The sequence below is a fragment of the Archocentrus centrarchus genome, chromosome 24, assembly GCF_007364275.1.
Source record: "Archocentrus centrarchus isolate MPI-CPG fArcCen1 chromosome 24, fArcCen1, whole genome shotgun sequence".
Taxonomy (NCBI): domain Eukaryota; kingdom Metazoa; phylum Chordata; class Actinopteri; order Cichliformes; family Cichlidae; genus Archocentrus; species Archocentrus centrarchus.
The window spans coordinates 17,526,941-17,545,464 of NC_044369.1; the positions used below are offsets into that span (position 1 = coordinate 17,526,941).

At 41.4% G+C, this 18,524-nt stretch overlaps 1 protein-coding gene across 1 annotated transcript; it reads right to left on the reverse strand.

The window, feature by feature from the left end:
- Positions 1–7,678: 7,678 nt before the first annotated feature.
- Positions 7,679–13,734, reverse strand: tdh (L-threonine dehydrogenase). Its single transcript, XM_030721634.1, is given in 11 exon segments — positions 7,679–8,809; positions 8,979–9,248; positions 9,851–9,941; positions 10,136–10,146; positions 10,149–10,200; positions 10,202–10,308; positions 10,422–10,571; positions 11,237–11,307; positions 11,425–11,467; positions 11,807–12,001; positions 13,557–13,734. Coding segments are annotated over 10 exon segments (1,122 nt in total). The 5' UTR covers positions 11,994–12,001; positions 13,557–13,734; the 3' UTR covers positions 7,679–8,669.
- Between the last annotated feature and the right edge of the window lie 4,790 nt (positions 13,735–18,524).

Genomic DNA, 18,524 nt, shown 5'->3' on the forward strand with positions numbered 1-18,524 from the left:
ATTTGAACCAAAATTTTCAAATCTGGATTCATCGCTCCATCAGACCTGCTGCCACTGATTTTCAGCCTTTTCTCCTTGTTTCTCTGAGGCTTCAGTGAACATTAAATGGATCACGTCTCAGGTCCTGTGTCAGGTCTTTGCTGGATTTGTTCCTATTTCTTAATGACATAACTTTCAGACTGTTTATCTGCTGTAGATATTTTTTAGGCCAGCCACTTTTTTCTTTTGTCCTCCGCTTGTCCAGTTTCCTCCAGTTTTTCCAAGGACGCACTGCACACCATGCTGAGATATGCCATATCTCTGTTGCTATTAGCACCAGTGCAAGCTTTGAAGTTTATGCTATATAATTTCCATATTCAGGTTCGTAAAGCGCTGATTCGAAGGTCATCTGATTTTCAATTCTGCATCTGTCAGCATTTTCAGCTTTACTGAGTGGCCGATAAGGCCAGTAAATGCATATATACATTTCACCTGCTGTTACCCATAAGCTGTCAGTGACTCTGAAATATCCAAGTGCTGACCAACAGCTTGTATAACTCACAGCCCAATATGTCTGATAGTGACCACTGATCTGCTTTAAAACAGATGGAAATTAATTCTTTTAAAACTTAATAGGTCTAATATCCTTTTCTAGAATGAAAGAGAGTTGTGTCATTTGGATTGTGTTCACAGTAGCTTTATCTGTGTAACTAGGACACTCTGTACTAAAGTTTTTGACATGGCAAGCTGCCCTCCTCGAACCTGACCATAGCAACTTTCCTTGTGGTGCAAGACTCTTGAATGTACTGGAGGCTAACAAACTGATGACTAAATAAAAGGTGTGGAAGGTTTTAATTGTCAAAGCTTGTTGTGTGAAAGAGCAGACAGAGCAGGACTTCACTAAGCCATTTCTTTTTAATTCAAATGTTTAAAGTGAACAGTGAATCTAAACGAAGGATACACATGCTGTAGGCTGCATATCATCTTCTGATATACAGCTGTTTTTATTTTGGCATAATAAATCCTTCCTTACCAACAGTGTTCTGGGCTCATTTCAAGATTCAAAGTTTCTTTATTCTCATACACACAATGACATTTTGGTGAAGTCTGGAATGAAGCAGTGCAGACACTTGTATAAAGTATGCCATATAGAAATAAATAACAGTTTTAATGCACAATTTTAATGCACTCTGAGATTAGAAAGCACGAGATTCACTTTATCTGCTGGTCCAGTGTCAGATATCACTTGGGGTTTCTAATGGTCAAAGCTAGCTCCAATGAAAATGTAATCTGACCTATAAACTGTGGCTAAGGTTATCACCTCAAGTAGGGGATTAGGTTGCGCAACAGATGCCATGAAAGGATCAGGAACAGCAAGTATGGTCATCCGAACACTCGAGAACCTACAAAGAAAACTCCAACTGTTGCACTGAATTATGCCAGCCTGTTAGTTTTCCACACATCTCAAAAAAGTGCACTGTATGTTACCCCCAGGAAGAGGTTATGTAAAATTATAAAACGGCTTTTCTAAACATGTTCACACCGTGCACTTGAGGTGAACAGGTCATATCAGGTCAAAACCTCATTTACAATGTAAAGCCAAATTTAGGTATTATATAAACACTTAGCTCATCAAGGGGAATCCACACATTGAAAATGAATTTTATTACATGTCTGAAATCAGCCCTGTTGGAGACTGATGTGAGAAACACGCTCAGTGATTTTTGTAACTGAAGATATTTCAGTTTCTCTATTCTGCCACAGGATGAAACTCTTTCTGCAAAGTCATAAAGCACGAACACATTTTTTTTTTTTTTTTTGATGAAAGCGTCTTTCACCCTCTGTCTGTGTGGAACTGTCACAGAGGAGAGAAGCAGCAGTGACTGCACTGACTCACCAGTCTGAATGCCTGGCGCCATGAGTTAGGCCTTTACCATACATAACAGGTCTCTACTGTTTTCTGTTGATACTGGAGGCTGTTATAGGAAAGGTTGTGGTTGGTGGTTGATGGGGTGGGGTGTGGGGTGTCCTGGCCTCCCATTACCGTGGCAACAAGTCTCCATGTGGACTAACAGCTGGCTGTGGAACAGAGGCTATGGTGTCTTTGGCTGACTGCCTCTCCCTTCACTTTCTGCTCCAGTCCAGCGTAATCTCCCGCACACTGTGAGAATCCTGTTACACGATGACGAACAAAACAGTGGGGCCCAACCAACTGGAGAAGCTCTCTGACTGGCTGGTGGAAAGGCAGGGCTGTGTGCCTCCGTGCACACCAAGGGAGATGTGTTACATAAGTGGCTGGGTTTCTCCTTACAAGAAAGAGAACAGAAGTAATGAAAAAGCAAAAGCCTCTTCAGGTCCCTCTCTGTTTCCTCCACCACCTCTTAGTGCCCCTCCTGCTTGACACACAGGCTTGCTCACATTCACATACAGTCATCCAAAGCAGAATTTGTATGGGTGAATATTGCCTCTGTCTGTGTGTACCCAGCCTGCAGCTAGTCGAACCTTTTTTTTATCCATGAGTAGTGCATGCATAAACTCTCATTTTAAAAGGGTTATAACAGGTGAAATTAAGTTACCAATAAAAGCACTTGGAATTTGTAAACTATTTTAAAACGATATTTAAAATGATAACACTCGGAAGTATACCTGCACTTTTGCCGACACACAATAAGACTGAACAGGTGCAATTTAGTGATGAGAGCTCCTGAGGGTGAAATGAAAGGCAGCGTGTTCTTTCACTTCACTGGCATAAACTGAAGTGGATCTCTTGGTGTAGCCAACCAGTCTGTTTCCCCCTCTGTGCTCTTTCTTGTGAAGCACAACTGCAAACAAAACAAAACAAGGTCACCTGGAAAAGCTGCAGTCACTGACACAGAGAAATTGAAGACAGGCTACTGAGCATGTAAAGGACACTGCTGCCCCTGGGTTACAGTTTATGATCCCGTTTGGTAAGGAAAAAACGGCAGTTCCGGTTTTATTGATGTGCTGAGGAGGACAATTTTCTTTTGGAGGTTTATTTGCTCTTTCTTAAGATAAGATAAGATAAGATAGTGTTTATTTGTCACATGCACAGTTATACACAGTACAATGCACAGTGAAATGTATTTTGTACCTGCAACCATATATACACACACATATAAATAAGAAGAATAAAAAAAAAAAAGTAATTCACACTATACACTATACTCTATATACTATACACTATACACACTTTTTAAATTATAAATTTATTACATTGTGCAATAATGGTCCAGTTAGGGCTCAGAGTTGAGCAGACGGATGGCTTGTGGGTAAAAACTCTTCTTCAACCTTTCAGTCTTAGTCCTCAGGCAGCGGTAACGCCGGCCTGATGGGAGCAGGGAGAAGAGAGAGTGTCCGGGGTGGCTGGGCTGTTTTAGGATCTTCATGGCCCTCAGCCTGCACTACTTGGTGTAAATGTCCTGCAGGTTGGGGAGGGTGGTTCTGATGGTCCGTTCAGCTGAACGAACCACCCTTTTTAGGGCCATGAAGTCCTGCTTGGTGCGGTTTCCCATCCAGGTGGTGATGCTCCCACGCATGATGCTCTCGATGGTGCAGGTGTAAAAGTTCCTGAGCACCTTGAGTGGGAGCTTGAAGTCTCTCAGCCGCCTGAGGAGGTAGAGACGCTGTCTGGCCTTCTTCACAGTGATGTTTATGTGATGAGTCCAGGACAGGTCCTGTGAGATGGTCACTCCCAGGTATTTGAAAGTGTCCACTCTTTCCACCTCAGCACCACTGATGACAAGTGGATGGTAGTCCCTCTGCTGCTTCCTGCTGAAGTCCACGATCAGTTCCTTTGTTTTGCTGACGTTGAGCAGGAGGTGGTTCTCCTGGCACCAGTTCTCCAGGCGGGAGACCTCTCTCCTGTAGGCTGTCTCCTCATTGTGAGAGATTAGTCCCACAACAGCAGTGTCGTCAGCAAACTTGATGATGACGTTGGACTCTGACGTGGCCTCGCAGTCATGGGTGTACAGTGAGTACAGCAGAGGGCTGAGCACACAGCCTTGGGGGGATCCAGTGTTGAGGGTGAGGGAGGATGAGGTGAGGTGACCCACTCGTACCACCTGTGGTCTGCTGGTCAGGAAGCTGTGAACCCACCTGCACAGGGATGGGCCCAGGCCCAGGTCCAGCAGCTTAGAGACCAGCCTGGAGGGAACTATGGTGTTGAATGCTGAGCTGTAATCTACAAACAGCACTCTCACATAGTTCCCCTTACCAGTGTCTATGTGTGAAAGGGTCTTGTGGAGGAGGAAGGATGTCTGTGTAGATTCTCAGTCATCCAGGTCATAGTAGTCTCTGGAGCTTGAAAAAGGCGACTGGACTTCTTTTTGTTTCTTAAAGACGTTTCACCTCTCATCCGAAAGGCTTCTTCAGTTCTCAACCAAATGGTGGAGAGACCCAGGTATTTAAACCCCTGTGGGCGTAGTCCCCTGGAGGTGGTTATGACCCTCTATTGATCATGTGCGTGAACACATGTGCCCAGGTGTGAAGGGGGCGTGGGTCATATTAAATCAGTGGTTTCAGTTGAAACCAATTTAGGACTCCGCTCCATTGTTTCCTGTGGCCTATTGAGGTCACTGGAACAAAGGTGTGAATGGGGTTGAGACGTCTGGGAAGGGAGCTCAGGACAGCACTGTAAGAAGCCATCTATGTCCACTGTGAACAACCATCATTGAACAGAGGAGGTGGATTACGTCACCAACTTTCCCCCGCTTACAGTGCTGTCCTGAGCTCCCTTCCCAGACGTCTCAACCCCCATTCACACCTTTGTTCCAGTGACCTCAATAGGCCACAGGAAACAATGGAGCGGAGTCCTAAATTGGTTTCAACTGAAACCACTGATTAATATGACCCACGCCCCCTTCACACCTGGGCACATGTGTTCACGCACATGATCAATAGAGGGTCATAACCACCTCCAGGGGACTACGCCCACAGGGGTTTAAATACCTGGGTCTCTCCACCATTTGGTTGAGAACTGAAGAAGCCTTTCGGATGAGAGGTGAAACGTCTTTAAGAAACAAAAAGAAGTCCAGTCGCCTTTTTCAAGCTCCAGAGACGAGGAGGAAGGATATGGCGTCATCTGTGGATCTGTCTGGCCGGTATGCAAACTGTAGTGGGTCGAGGGTGGTGGGCAGTGAGGAGGTGATGAATGTCTTGATGAGTCTCTCAAAACACTTCATCACCACAGAGGTGAGTGCTATGGGCCTGAAGTCATTGGGGCTGCTGGGTGGTGGTTTTCTTGGGACAGGGACTATGATGGACTTTTTAAAGCAGGTGGGAATCACACACAGTTTCAGTGAGAGGTTGAATATCAGTGTAAACACAGGTGCCAGCTGGTCAGCGCAGGTCTTAAGGACACGTCCACTAATACCGTCTGGTCCAGCCGCTTTCTGGTGTTACCACGTCTAAAACGCCCTCCTCACGTCGCGCTCCGTCACAGTGAGTGTCTCCGCCCCTCCGGCCGGGAGCGCAGCGGGCTGTCGGCTTCCCGACTCAAAGCGCGCAAAGAAGATGTTGAGTTCATCAGCCAGAGAAGCTTCGGCACTCACCGGGTGTGTGTGGTGCTTTGTAGTCCGTGATGGTGCGTAGTCCCTGCCAAGTCCCCTGGGGTCAGACTGTTGTAGTTGCTGTTCCCGTCTGCGGCCGTAGCGATGTTTAAGCCTCTTTCACCGCTCTGCGGACGTTGTATGATGCAACCTTGTAGTCCTCCATGTTCCCAGAGTCGAGGCCGGAGTTGTAGGCAACGGTGCGGGACCTCAGGGCGTCGCGGACAGATTTATCCACCCACGGCTTCTGTTTGGGAAAAGTCCTGATGTCCTCCTAAGTGAAGTGTCTTCAACAACTTTCCCAATAAATCCCACAACAGTTTCCGTAAACTCCTCGATGTCTCCGCCCGCGCTGCTGCGAAACATGTCCCAGTCGGTTGAATCCAACGCACCCTGCAGAGCGGCCTCTGTTTGATCAGACCACCGGGTCACTTCTCTCACAGCAGGGGGTTCCTGCCTGAGCCGTTGTTTGTATTTCGGCATGAGAAGTACAGAGGTGTGGTCAGACTTCCCAAAAGGCGGAAGAGGCTTTGCTTTGTAGCCATCTTTGAATGGAGAGTAGCAGTGGTCTTGGGTCCTCTCTCCTCTGGTGGGGCAGTCGATGTGTTGAATAAACTCCGGTATCAGCTTTTTCAAGTTTGCACTGTTAAAGTCCCCGGCTACGATGAGAGCCGCATCACGCTGGTTAGCCTGATAGGTGGAAATAGCCTCATGTAGCTCGGATAGTGCAGTGTTTGTGTCCGCCTGAGGTGGAATATAGACGGCGCTGAAGATGACCGAAGTGAACTCGCGGGGCAGGTAGTGGGGACGGCATTTCAGGGTTAGGAGCTCCAGGTTAGGTGAACATGATTGTTTCAGAAGGACAACATTCCTACTGTCACACCAGTTGTTATTAATCATTAGGCACACACCTCCTCCTCTTGATTTTCCAGACTCACTCGTTCTGTCCGTGCGATGACAGAACGATCTGTCCTATAAGAGAACACACACTAACTTTGTAAACTGGAGGGCCAATATTTGTACTTTGCTTCTTTTTTTTTTTTTTTTTTTCCCAATTCATTCTCATATCTGCACCGTGTATTCATGTAAAGCAGATGCTTGCAGTGGTTAAAAAGTCTTGACAGCTGGATGTGCTTTCTCCACGTATGCATGTTGTTACTCTTGGATTCTTCTTCACGCCATAAAATGCTTTGGGGCCTATAATTATGGATCCAAAAGGCTGTGCAAAAGTCTTAAGCCACCACTCTTTTAAAAATATATATTTTGCTGAGAACTAGATGCAGAAGTTTACTGAATCGTATATAAGCATGCATGGAAATGCAGTATATAAGGCAAAAACAGAGTTTGTACAATTCTAATGAGCTTGAAAGTCAGTATTTGGTAGGAACAACAGCCTGAACTCTCTTAGACAGCTTTCTGTCATTTCTTTAGGTAGACTTCAGGAATCAAAGCTCTCCTTTGGATGTTGGCTGCTTTTTATTCCATTCTTTGCTAAGATGATTCCACACTGCTTCAATAATGTTGAGGTCTGGGCTCTGGGGAGGCCAGTCTAAGATTGATAGGGTACTACTGTCCTCCACTTGTCCACTTTATTCAATTTTTTAAGATAACACTGCACACTATACATAAGACATGCCAAATTTTCAGTTAATTCTTTTGGAATCACCAACAACAAGGTGAATCCTAAAGAGAAAATGCTATTTTATACCTGTCAAACTGTTGTATTTGGTATTTTTCACAGATTCAACTAAAGTAATGGGAACAAATTGTGTTATTGTGACAGTCTGCTGTTAGCAGTTATGAAATATCCAAGTGCTGCTCAGCAGCTTGCACAACTCATAGCCCAACATGTCTGCTGAGTACCACTGATCCAACAGGTCGAGCATTCTTTACTAAGAATAAAAGACAGTTGTGTTTTCTGGAGTGATGTGTTCACAGTATCTGTGACTTGAACACTGTACTAAAGTCGTTGACATGGCAAGCTGCCCTTCACAAACCTGATATAACAACTTTCCTGTTATGCATGAGTCTTGAATTTCCTAGAGGTTAACAAACTGATGATTAAATAAAATGTGTAAAAAAAAAAAAAAAATTAAGATAAAATAAAAAATGATCGCAGAAGCACTCAGAGGTATGTGGATTTTTTTTTTTAATTGTCAAAGCTTGTTGTGTGAAACGAAACCTGCTAAGACATTCACATAGAAAACAATCTTCAGAGTTCCTGAAAATAAGAGACACCTCCAAATGCAGATGTATGCAGTGTATTTCCCTTTCTTTTCAAAATAATCTAACTGATGATAAAAATAAAATTACATAAATGTGGACAGCAACACTTAAAAGAAAAAAAAAAAAAGAGTGCTAAGAAGTGCTCCCACATATTAAACACCAACAGAATAAATAATTTGTCATGGAATACAAAAAAGAAAAAAAAAAAAACAATTCTTCTGAATTACTGCACTGCTTGAAAAACAGATACAATGTATCAGGTATTCACCCCTGTAGGTGATCAGGCTTTTTTGTCAGAGGTTTTAAGATACAACTCTGTCACAAGTGCAACAAAGGATCCAACTTGTGTACTTATATACCTCTTGATTGATTTTGGCCCCAAAGCTTTAGGCCTAAATACCCAAATTTTTGGAAATTTATCAAAAACAAACCCCCTACCATTTGAGTTTTTAGAGAAAAACACAGAAATGTCAAATGCAGAATGCACCGTTCCCCATTTGTTAACCAGATTCCACAGAAACATTGCAAAAAAAATAATGTTTTTGCATGCAAGTTATCCTTCATTTCATCGAAACAAGTTGACATCATTGATACCGCTTGCAACCATTCGACTCAGACTGCTCCTCACCCAAATCTCTAAGCAGAAAATGGACAGAAGAGAGCAAAGCAGAGGTGGAAAGACTAGATTGGGGGGTGGGGCGGGGATTGTCTAGCCTGCATTGACCGTTACATTTGAGACAAGGTCGGCTGGTGCCAGACAAGAAGCACCCTTCTGATTTTGCAGAGAGAAGGGAGATGACGACGACTATGCACAGGCCACATTTCTCTATTCTCTTTGGTCAGTCTTTCACGTAATGTACGAAAAAATAATAATTAAAATCCTATGATTGGTGCAGCTCAGTTAGCATGAGCCATGCGCGTTTCTGAGCCAAAGAAGTTGAGCATTGTCTGGACGAGTTCTGGCAGATCGTAATCGTGTTTCCAGCCCCAGTCCTTCCGTGCGTTGGAGTCGTCAAAGTTCATCGGCCAGCTGTCAGCTGGAAAGGAACAGATTTACAGCACGCATCAATTTATCTGATAGGAGTTTCCCATCAAAAACAACACACAGTAAGTAATGCTTGAGAACAAATTAAGTTCTTACAAATTAAAAAAATAAATGCTATCAATGAGAAGTTTCCGTTTTAACAAATCTAAAGTCTTGCTTACCAATTGCCTGTCGTACATGGTCAACCTCATACGTGACCTCCAGCTCAGGCATCTGCTTCTGGAGTTCCTGGGCCAGTTCCTCAGGCGTGAAGCTCATGGCATTGATGTTGTAGGTCCTCATGCTTAGTGTCTCAGCCGGTGCTTCCATCACCTCCAGTGTGGCACGCAGGCAATCGTCAATATACATCATGGGCAGCCGCGTGTCAGGTCTGAGGTTGCACTCAAACTTGCCAGTTTTGATGGCATCGTGGAAAATCTGGACAGCATAGTCTGGTAAGAGATTTTGGGGTGGAAGGAAAAAAATTTTTTTTAAATACTTGTTACAGCAGTGCTACAGTGTTCAAACCCTCCTGATCAAATACACAATAAAGAAATACATGCAGAGTCAAAGTATTGCAAGTGAAATCTTTTATGATCATCCAGTTTTCACAAGCCAAACTCATCTGAAAAGCCAGACTGATAAGGAGTGTGGTAGCTGTTCAGGCAAGTGAAAATATGGGGATACTGCATCAAGTTATGTGCCAACTTAAAAAAAAAAATGCAACAAGTCACAGCCAACACTCTGAAATAGATAGTTGCATAACACACATGTGACATGATAGGAGAGGTGCAGGAAATAGGCATCCATTAAAACTGAAACCTTATATATATATATATATAATATACCTTAATATATATATATATACCTTATATATATAATACCTTATATATATATAATATACCTTATATACCTTATATATAATATACCTTATATATTATATATAATATACCTTATATATAATATACCTTATATATATATACACACCTATATATATATATATATATATATATATATATATAATATATATATATATAGTCTGAATCTGCCCTACCTGTTGTGCCACCTCCAGGCATGGAATCAGCAGAGATTATTCCAGGATAGCGTAGACAGCGGAAGTCCAGCCCATAACGGTGGTGGTAGTACTGTTGAAGAACAGGAGGAATTGGTTATTTATAACCAATACATTTACAGATCGATTAAAATGTAACTGATTGCACATAAAATGCATAAAATCAGTGATTGGGAAAAAAACCAAACAAGCATATGCACTGAAAATAAATCTGTTGCTTGTGGTTTTGTTTTTGAGAATTAAGAGAAAAAAAATCTTATCTCTCACCTCTCCCATCACTCAGCATGTACTTTGGAAACACCATAGATAGTCCGGGGTCTCTGCACACACAGAATCCGGTGTAGGGTTGCGGGGGGAAGTGGGACCGAAGGCACCAATGGTGCTGGGGACAAACAGACGCAAGCCGTGCTCTGCTGCAATGTCCAGGATGTTGTGAAGCCCTGAGAAACACGCAAATAATCACTTAGCACATGCACTATGCAACAACAGTTCACAGAGCATCAGCTTAAATCTCTATGCCAAAATAAGAAGGATAAGTTACAAATTCACTTGCCAGTGATGTTAACAGAGCGTGCCAAGGCCACGTTAGCCTCTCCAACTGCACTGAGGAGGGCGCTGTAGTGAACCAGCCACGTGATGCGGTTGTTCACCACAATTTCCCGCAGGTTCTTGTAGTCCAGGATGTCTGAGTAGATGAAGGGGCCTGTTGGTGACAGATGGAGAAGCATTGTAAGGGTTTCACTTCACTTGTCGACACTCACATTGACTACACTTGCTTGTCAACGATGCTCCCCCAGCTTTTAGTACAGGCTGCTAATAAATCCTTCCCTACTGCGTTCACCTGTTTTTTTCTGAAAAAGAATTCAGCAGCACCCGAGTAGCTGGTAATGTGTCAGAGCATGTTTATTTGAAAGTGGTGCCTTCTCTGTGTCCACAAACAACTTTTGGACAGCTCATTGCTGAACATTAACAAAGCAAGGTAATAAGTGTCACATATTGATTTGGAGAAACGTATTAACTGCATTTTTCCTCAGGAAACTGTGACATGACCTAAAGCATAAAAGAAGGAAAATTCAATATTAAAGGAAGAGAGGTGATTTGCCAACATTGTACTTTCCCAGTTTGACCATTTGACCAAAAAAAAAAAAAACATCTAGACAAACATGAAATGAATAAACAGTGACCCTATTTCAATATAAGTCTATCCTACTTTGTATAGAATATTGGCTGATATTGTTGAAATTTGAATTTCTAATAAAATAGAAATGCAGCATCTATTTTAAAGTAATTATTAAACATTGTAAAAAGACTCTTTATGCATTCCAGACTCCAAAAATTAATTCGGCTACAGCACATGAGTTTACTCACCACTGTGGAAAACACTGTTTGGAGGCTTCCTGATGTCAGACAGAATTACGTTATTCTTTCCAAACCGCTTCCTGTGAAGGAATAAATATTACACACTTTATTATAATAAACCGCTGAACTGCTGTGTTAAAATTCATGTAACAATTGACACAATACATGTTTGTATTCAGACAAATTAAAATCCTTACCTCAACAATTTAGCAAGCCCCACGCCGAGTTGGCCCAAGCCACCTGTGGTGGATGGAAGGAGATGGAAATATTAGACGTCATCTGATGAACCGCAGCTAATAAGTATCAGTGCTTATAGTTTCCATGGAGACTGAAGTAACTCAGGAGAGTGGCCATAAGTAAAAAGGTCTTGGCACTGGACGCCCACATTTTATTTTTAAATGGCATCCTTTTCAGCTCTCATTGCCAAATGCTTGAAACCCTGCTGATCCTGAAGTGCCAGAGGAGCATATTTCACAAAGCTTACCATGCATCGTATGCCTTTAAAATCTCCCATTAAAAAAAAAAGAGAAAATAATTGCACTCCATTATTCTGTACTGCTACAAATTACCAGTGCATACCTGTGATGAGCACCTTGGGATGATCTGTTTCTGAGAAGGACACAGAATGGAAGCTGGCATCAGATGTCACCTGTCGAGGGGAGAAGCTGATGTTGCGCACAGCCACTGTTAAGGGCTGGCAGCCACACCCTGGGGTGCTGAGCAATGCCTGCTTGACCACCTTGCTGAAGATCCTGATAACAGGCATGTTAGTACCTGCAGGAAAAAAGAATAGTGCGCGTTTGCTTTTGGGTAATAAAAATCCATTTTTTCAGCACTCACTGTCTCTTTAAGGAGCAGGAGAAGTCTAGCAGAGGGCCACCAATCTACTGAAAGCCCATTTGGATCTATGCGTTTAAGCTTTTGTCATCATGTGGTGGCCTCGCTCTGTATCATTTTGGCAAGAGATTCTGGGCTCCTTTCCAAGCCTCAGGCGCCAAGAGATGGACAAACAAGATGGCCTTAGACGGCAATTTAATTTTAATTCCCTTAAAAGCCAGGTTAATCAAATGTATCTGAAAGCATTGAGCTGCGAGAAAACACGCCAAAACACGGAGACTACAACTGAACGTAAATGACAGGCAGTCGAGAAAATAGGCGCAATGGAAGCTCCAACGCGCATAAAAACACCAAAACATGCACTGTCTTTCAAATACAGTCGAAGTAAAGTTTAAATTAAGATCAAATTAAATATAAACACATATATCATTTTTAGAAATGCACAGAACTACTTAAAATAGAGGAAAAGTAGTCACTTAATGTCATTCCTGCAAAGCATGTTAACAGCGCAAAACTACTTTAAATTTGATTAAATCGACTTGTCGTTCATTAATGAGACGCCTTGACCGTTACGCAAACGCATCACTTAAAAAAAACACTTACCGGGAGTTCAATGAGTTTCCCAGAAAAGAAGGAACGGAGTTACTTGAGTATATATATATATACTGCCCTGCCTTCACCGAGAGCCAATCAGAGACAGAGGGCGTACGGCGGCACACAGTAGCCTTGAAAAACGGTGGTATGAACGGCGCCGGAATGTGTCGGAATATCGTTTGCCGTGAATTCCTTAGAAATACTCAATGAAACATAAACTGATTCATAACAGTAATCATAGACTGAGCTTAAAAAATACACCGTAAATTTCAGACTTTTGGCAAAAGCACACTCTCCTGCTCCATCGTGTGCTGTTCAATGTTGTTTTACGTACTCATCATATAAGCCAGTTGTGTAATATGGGCTCAGTCTGCTGAGGCAGCGCGCTATGGATAGCTTCTATAGGACATGTCTATCACTTAGTTCCTTAATGGCAGTGTAACTGATCTCCATAGCCTCCAGTGTACACCTGCTTTTCCGTGAGGGCAAGGCTACTGGTGTCGGGCACTCTTAAAAGGCGAAATTCTGAATGAGAGCAAATCAGAAGCACACTCAGACCCGTGAGAGGCAGCGGGTCACCCAGACAAATGAAACCAGCCCAGTGCGCCCGTTTGAACCTGCTGGTACACTGCCTGAGCTCATCACGTCACTATCACCCCAGCAATTGGCTGCACTTCAGAAAAAGGTCTTTGCTTATGCCAAAAAGAGAGAGGATCTGAACAGGAAATAAGGGTTAAACACGTGATAATTAAAAAAAGAAAAAGAAAAAAAAGCGTGCAACAAATTAATTAATAGCGTATAGAATCCGTTTAAATGTCCTTAAAATACCGAACTGACATTCTTAAAAAATGATCGGGTTATTAAATCTGTAATCAAATAAAGGGATCAGTGAACTCACCAGTCTATAGTTACCACACTCAAAAAGAAAGATCCTCTCCGAGTTGCTTTTTGGAGAATGGGATGCTGATTTCTTCTCTTACTCCACGCTGACGTGATGTACGCGTTATCTTCGTTCAGTGTTGCATCAGCTGCGCCTTCAAGCTATATATCAGCAGCCATCTGGTTGAAGGGGAAACCGGCTTTCTCTCGGATTGGCGGAGCCCCGGAGGTGCGGTCTTTCCTCACAGACCACTCCCTCCAGTGGCGTCACCAACACCCAGCGAGTCTTTAAGCGTCCACGTAATCCGAGGCCATGTGTTTTATGAAACACCCGAGTCTGCACACTCTCAGGCAACCATGTTACTGTGTTACTTGTGTGCACATTTAACACAGTAACATGGTTACTGTGTTACTTGTGTGCACATTTAACACAGTAACCATGTTACTGTGTTAAATGTGCACACAAGTAGGGGAAAGTGGGGTGATTTGTGCCAGTGGGGAAGTTGTGCCACCCCCTGTTTCTAGGGAACCATAAAAGAAATTTGCCATGTGACCACACATTTTTGAAGAGTCAGTCATTTTACTCATCCTGTAAAGATGAGAGCCTCATTGCATGAGAAGTAAGCACATTTAACTTCAAAAAAATGTTTTTGCCCTACAAAGTAAAATTTCTATGATCAAGGTTTTTGATTGTTGTGTCTGAACAGTTATAGACAAGTTCAAAAACATTCTACAAATGTTTTAACTGCTTTGGTATGCTACGCTATAAGTCTATACAGCTAGCATTATGTTAGCTAAAAATGCTGGATGATGCATTTTTTTCCAAAAAGTTCGGGTTGGGGTGATTTGTGCCAGAGGGCCTGGGTTAAGTTGTGCCAGTGGCACAACTCACCTCCACTATAATTTATTGTAATTGTACACTGTTTTATTTTTTTTTATCACTAAAACTATGTGATATTCTTCATTTTAGACCAAAAATAGAAATAGATCATAATGCCACAGAATTATAAGAGGAAGACAGGCAGGGGTTCAACCAACTGCTCCACCAATTACCCGTTCTGCTCATTTTGGACAACCATGAATCTCACATCTCACTGAAGGCGGTGACAACTCCTAAAGAAAATGGTGTTATGCTCAACCTGCCATCACACACAGCTTTCAACTTTTAGACAAAACTATTACTATTACTCAATGAAAACCTACTACAACAGTACAATGGATGGATGCGCAGGTGATGGATGCTGATTTTTTTCTTCATTTTTTCATTTTTGAACTCAACTTTGTTCTGGTGTGTTCATAAAGCGCTAGACCTTGTTTAAGAAAACTGACCTTTGATGTGCTCATGTGGTGCAATAGGCTTGTAGAAAAGTAGCCTTTGATGTTGTAAAATAACTTTAAATAAACCTTAAATGAGTCATTTTGTATTGTATTTGTCTAGCTTTTATAAAGCATTACAGTTTCTGAGATCAAAATATTCTGTTTTACTTAAATAATCAATGGCACAATTTACCCCAATGCATTATCTCCAAATGCACAACTTTCCCCGCACCGGGGGCAAGTTGTGCCACAAGACCACTTTTTTCCAGAAAGCTGTATTTCTTAAATACCATATTTCAGATCCAAAGTGATTGTTCCCATTCTGAAATATATATATATATATTTTAGTTGGAAGCATTACTATCATGGTCTTGCTTTAAAGTAACTTTAAGTAAAAACTGGCACAACTCACCCCACTCTCCCCTACTGTATTTACACGTTTATCGATTCATACATTTACATGATGAACAAGGGCTGAAAGTCCAGCCTCTTAGCTTCGGTCTGAGGCTGCTCACATCTAAATCAAGGGAAGAGTTTAGGAAATAAAGCCCTCTCTGTTTCAGGAGACTAAAGTAAAGCAGACAGTTGGCTGAAAAGAGACAGAGACAGATAGGTACACTATATGAGCTCAGCAACATAAAGGGGTCTGGACTTCCACAGAAAACAATAATGGGGTGGGTGATCACAGGATCCATTCACAACGTGCACAACTTCCAGCTGAGTAGAGAACACACTCCCGGAGGAAAGCATATTATTTTAAGATAAAATAAGACAAATACTTTATTAATCCCATGGTTGGGAAATAACTCTGTCTCAGCAGTTATTCTAGGCTACCATTAAGAAAAGAGTTCCTGAGAGAAAGTACAGAAGGTTTAGTTCAAGCTGCAAACAAGTAATCAGTTGCAAGAGTGGAAAGGCCAAATTAGATTTATGCCAAAACATAAAGTCAGAAAAGCTCTGCAAGATCAACAACATGAGCCAGAATGAGGGGGAGAAAAAGGCGGGGGAAAAGTTGCATAACCTGAAGAATGCATCACCTGTGAAACAAGATGGAGGCCGTCACGTGCACCGTTTCCACTTACATTTACTGCGTTCTAATGTGTATAGAGCTTTTTGACATGACGTTAACTCAGTGGACAATGGCCCAGGTCATACTGTCAAAGCTACACAGGACTATACAGCAGTGCAATCACCAAACTAACAGTAAACAACATGTGAACCAAATGAGCTCATGTGTCTATGGATATTTATAGTACACATATTTGAAGTAGCAAACCTCTGAATGAAGCAAAAGAAGGAAGGAGCCTGATGCACCCCTGCAATGAAAGACATTTAATGATCAGAGGGTGAATTTTAAAAGTCATTTAGCAACACAGCATTGGCTCCACGTCAGGTTTTAGTGACCTGGCAGTAAACGAGAACCGTAAAGCTCTGCAGCCTCTTTAATTTGAGTCTACATGTTTATCAGGGAAAGATATGATTTTTGCACATAGCTTCTATTTGACTTTCAGGTTTGTTTGCAGTAGATATAGGAGAGCCAAAACAACTGATGACGTTGATGAACGGAGCAAGCGAAGGATGGGCTTAAGGTCTGTGCTGGAATATGAGTGGAGCATGAGTGCACACCCCCATGCCTGTCATTACTGGGAAGGAAACGGCTACCTGAAAAACAAGATGATCTGTAATTTGGCATGTAAAACAAGACCTCATTTTCTTTAACAAAAAAGAAAATCTTAAATATATTTTGCCTTTCTTGGGTAAACTGTGGCAACCTTCTAAGTAACCTTCAATTCCAGGAAACGTGAGACAAATTTGATACCTGATAGCTTCAAGGTTACAAAGCTCAATGTCACTACTAAAAATGGGATTCAAAATTTGATATCTAAACTATAGTTTATATCTAAAATACTGATTGATAATACACAAACTCCTTCCTTGTTTCAAGAGAATTTTAAGGGTTCCTTTGTGAGTGGTAAAGCAAAGCTTTCAAACAGTTCACTGATAGACACAAGGGCTTAATAATACAGAGAGCAGAGTTTTGGCTGACCGGTAGCACTGTAAAAACAAGCTGCCAATACATGGATATGCCTCCCTATGAAGCAGCTGATCCCTGGCTATTTTTTCCCCCCAGTCACTCAGTAGCTGCATCAGATGATTGTGTTGTCACAGAGTGGGAACAAATTTCATTAGGGTGCTGTTTACTAATCTGTGGACAGACTTACGTGGATATTTTTCTAGTACTCCTTTCTGATATTTGGCTGCTTTGACGGTGGGGGGCTGGGGGGGTCCTAATATATACCTAATAAAATTTTTGCCTACTTGGAAATAATGGAACAATGACCCTGACATGTTTACCTTAAATAGCTGTCCTGTTGAGCCACAGATTGTATATAAAAGATGGACATAGCCTTCAGGTCATGAATGGTCAATGAGGAAATGCCTTGCTTTATTTCTAAAGGCCAACAGGAGGCGATGTCTTTTCCTGTGAAAGAAGTCTGAAAAAAACAAAACTGCTTTTCACTTCATCTACAGTAAACACTTCCTTACTAAGTTTATTGTTGTACTCACGACTTGCAGGTATTATTGAAAACAAGATGATGTTTATTTTGTTAGTTACGCTCTCGTATTGAAAAGCTGACAAAGCTAAAAAAAAAAAAAAAGAAAAAAAAAAGTGCAAAGTTGTTGCTGGAGGTTGTTGGCAGTCGCTGTGAAATTGACTGCTAAAGCCCCATTATGACAGGCCTAGAGATAAGCTAGTGACCCCCATCTACCACACAATCATCTCACGTGGTTCCAAAATACAAAGTCGGAGATGCTGAAATTGAGGCTTCAGTCTTCACACACCCGTGGATAAAAATGAGGGTGGCGACATCATCTTTTACTCTGTGTTGAACATTATGTGGCTTATTTCTTACTAAATTCTCAATTTACAGCAAATTAGGTGGCTTTAATTTTGTTTTCATAAAAAAAATATAATAACAGTGTGACTTCAAACTAGACCGGTGAGACTGAATCAATCACTGAAATGTGAAACCTAAAAACAGAACAAGTTGAAGTTACACAGACTCTGCAGGGATAAAAGAATTTAAACGTTTCCTTCATTGTGGTACAGATTTTAATGACTTGAAAACTTAAAAAAAAAAACAAAAAAAACCCCAAAACAATTAAATTTTTTAAACAATATTAGATTTTTCAAGCATCTGATTAGCAGTGACAATTATATACATATTATTTTGAATTTGGATTTTACAGTAAGGCATTATACAACATTGAAAAGTACAACAAAGATTATTTCTCTACTGTGCGATATAACATTTTGTTTTTTTTACATTTTGCCAACTTTTTGACAAAGCAACAATCACTTAGGCATAATGCAAGCATAAGAAATGGACTTACTGTTCCATTCATGCACATGTGAAATATACATGTAAACTTTCCCTTTGTTAAAGCAGTTCAAAGTAGTGGAAGTAAGCTTAGCTTAGTGTGATTATTAGTATTAGTATTGAGCTGACATTGAGAAGTAAAGATGATTCATTTTGTTACAGGCAAACAAACAAACAAAAAATGGCCAAGTGCAGTGCATTTAATTTTAACTCCAAATCACCATAACCAAAAAAAACAAAATAATATATATATATATATATATATATATATATATATATATATATAT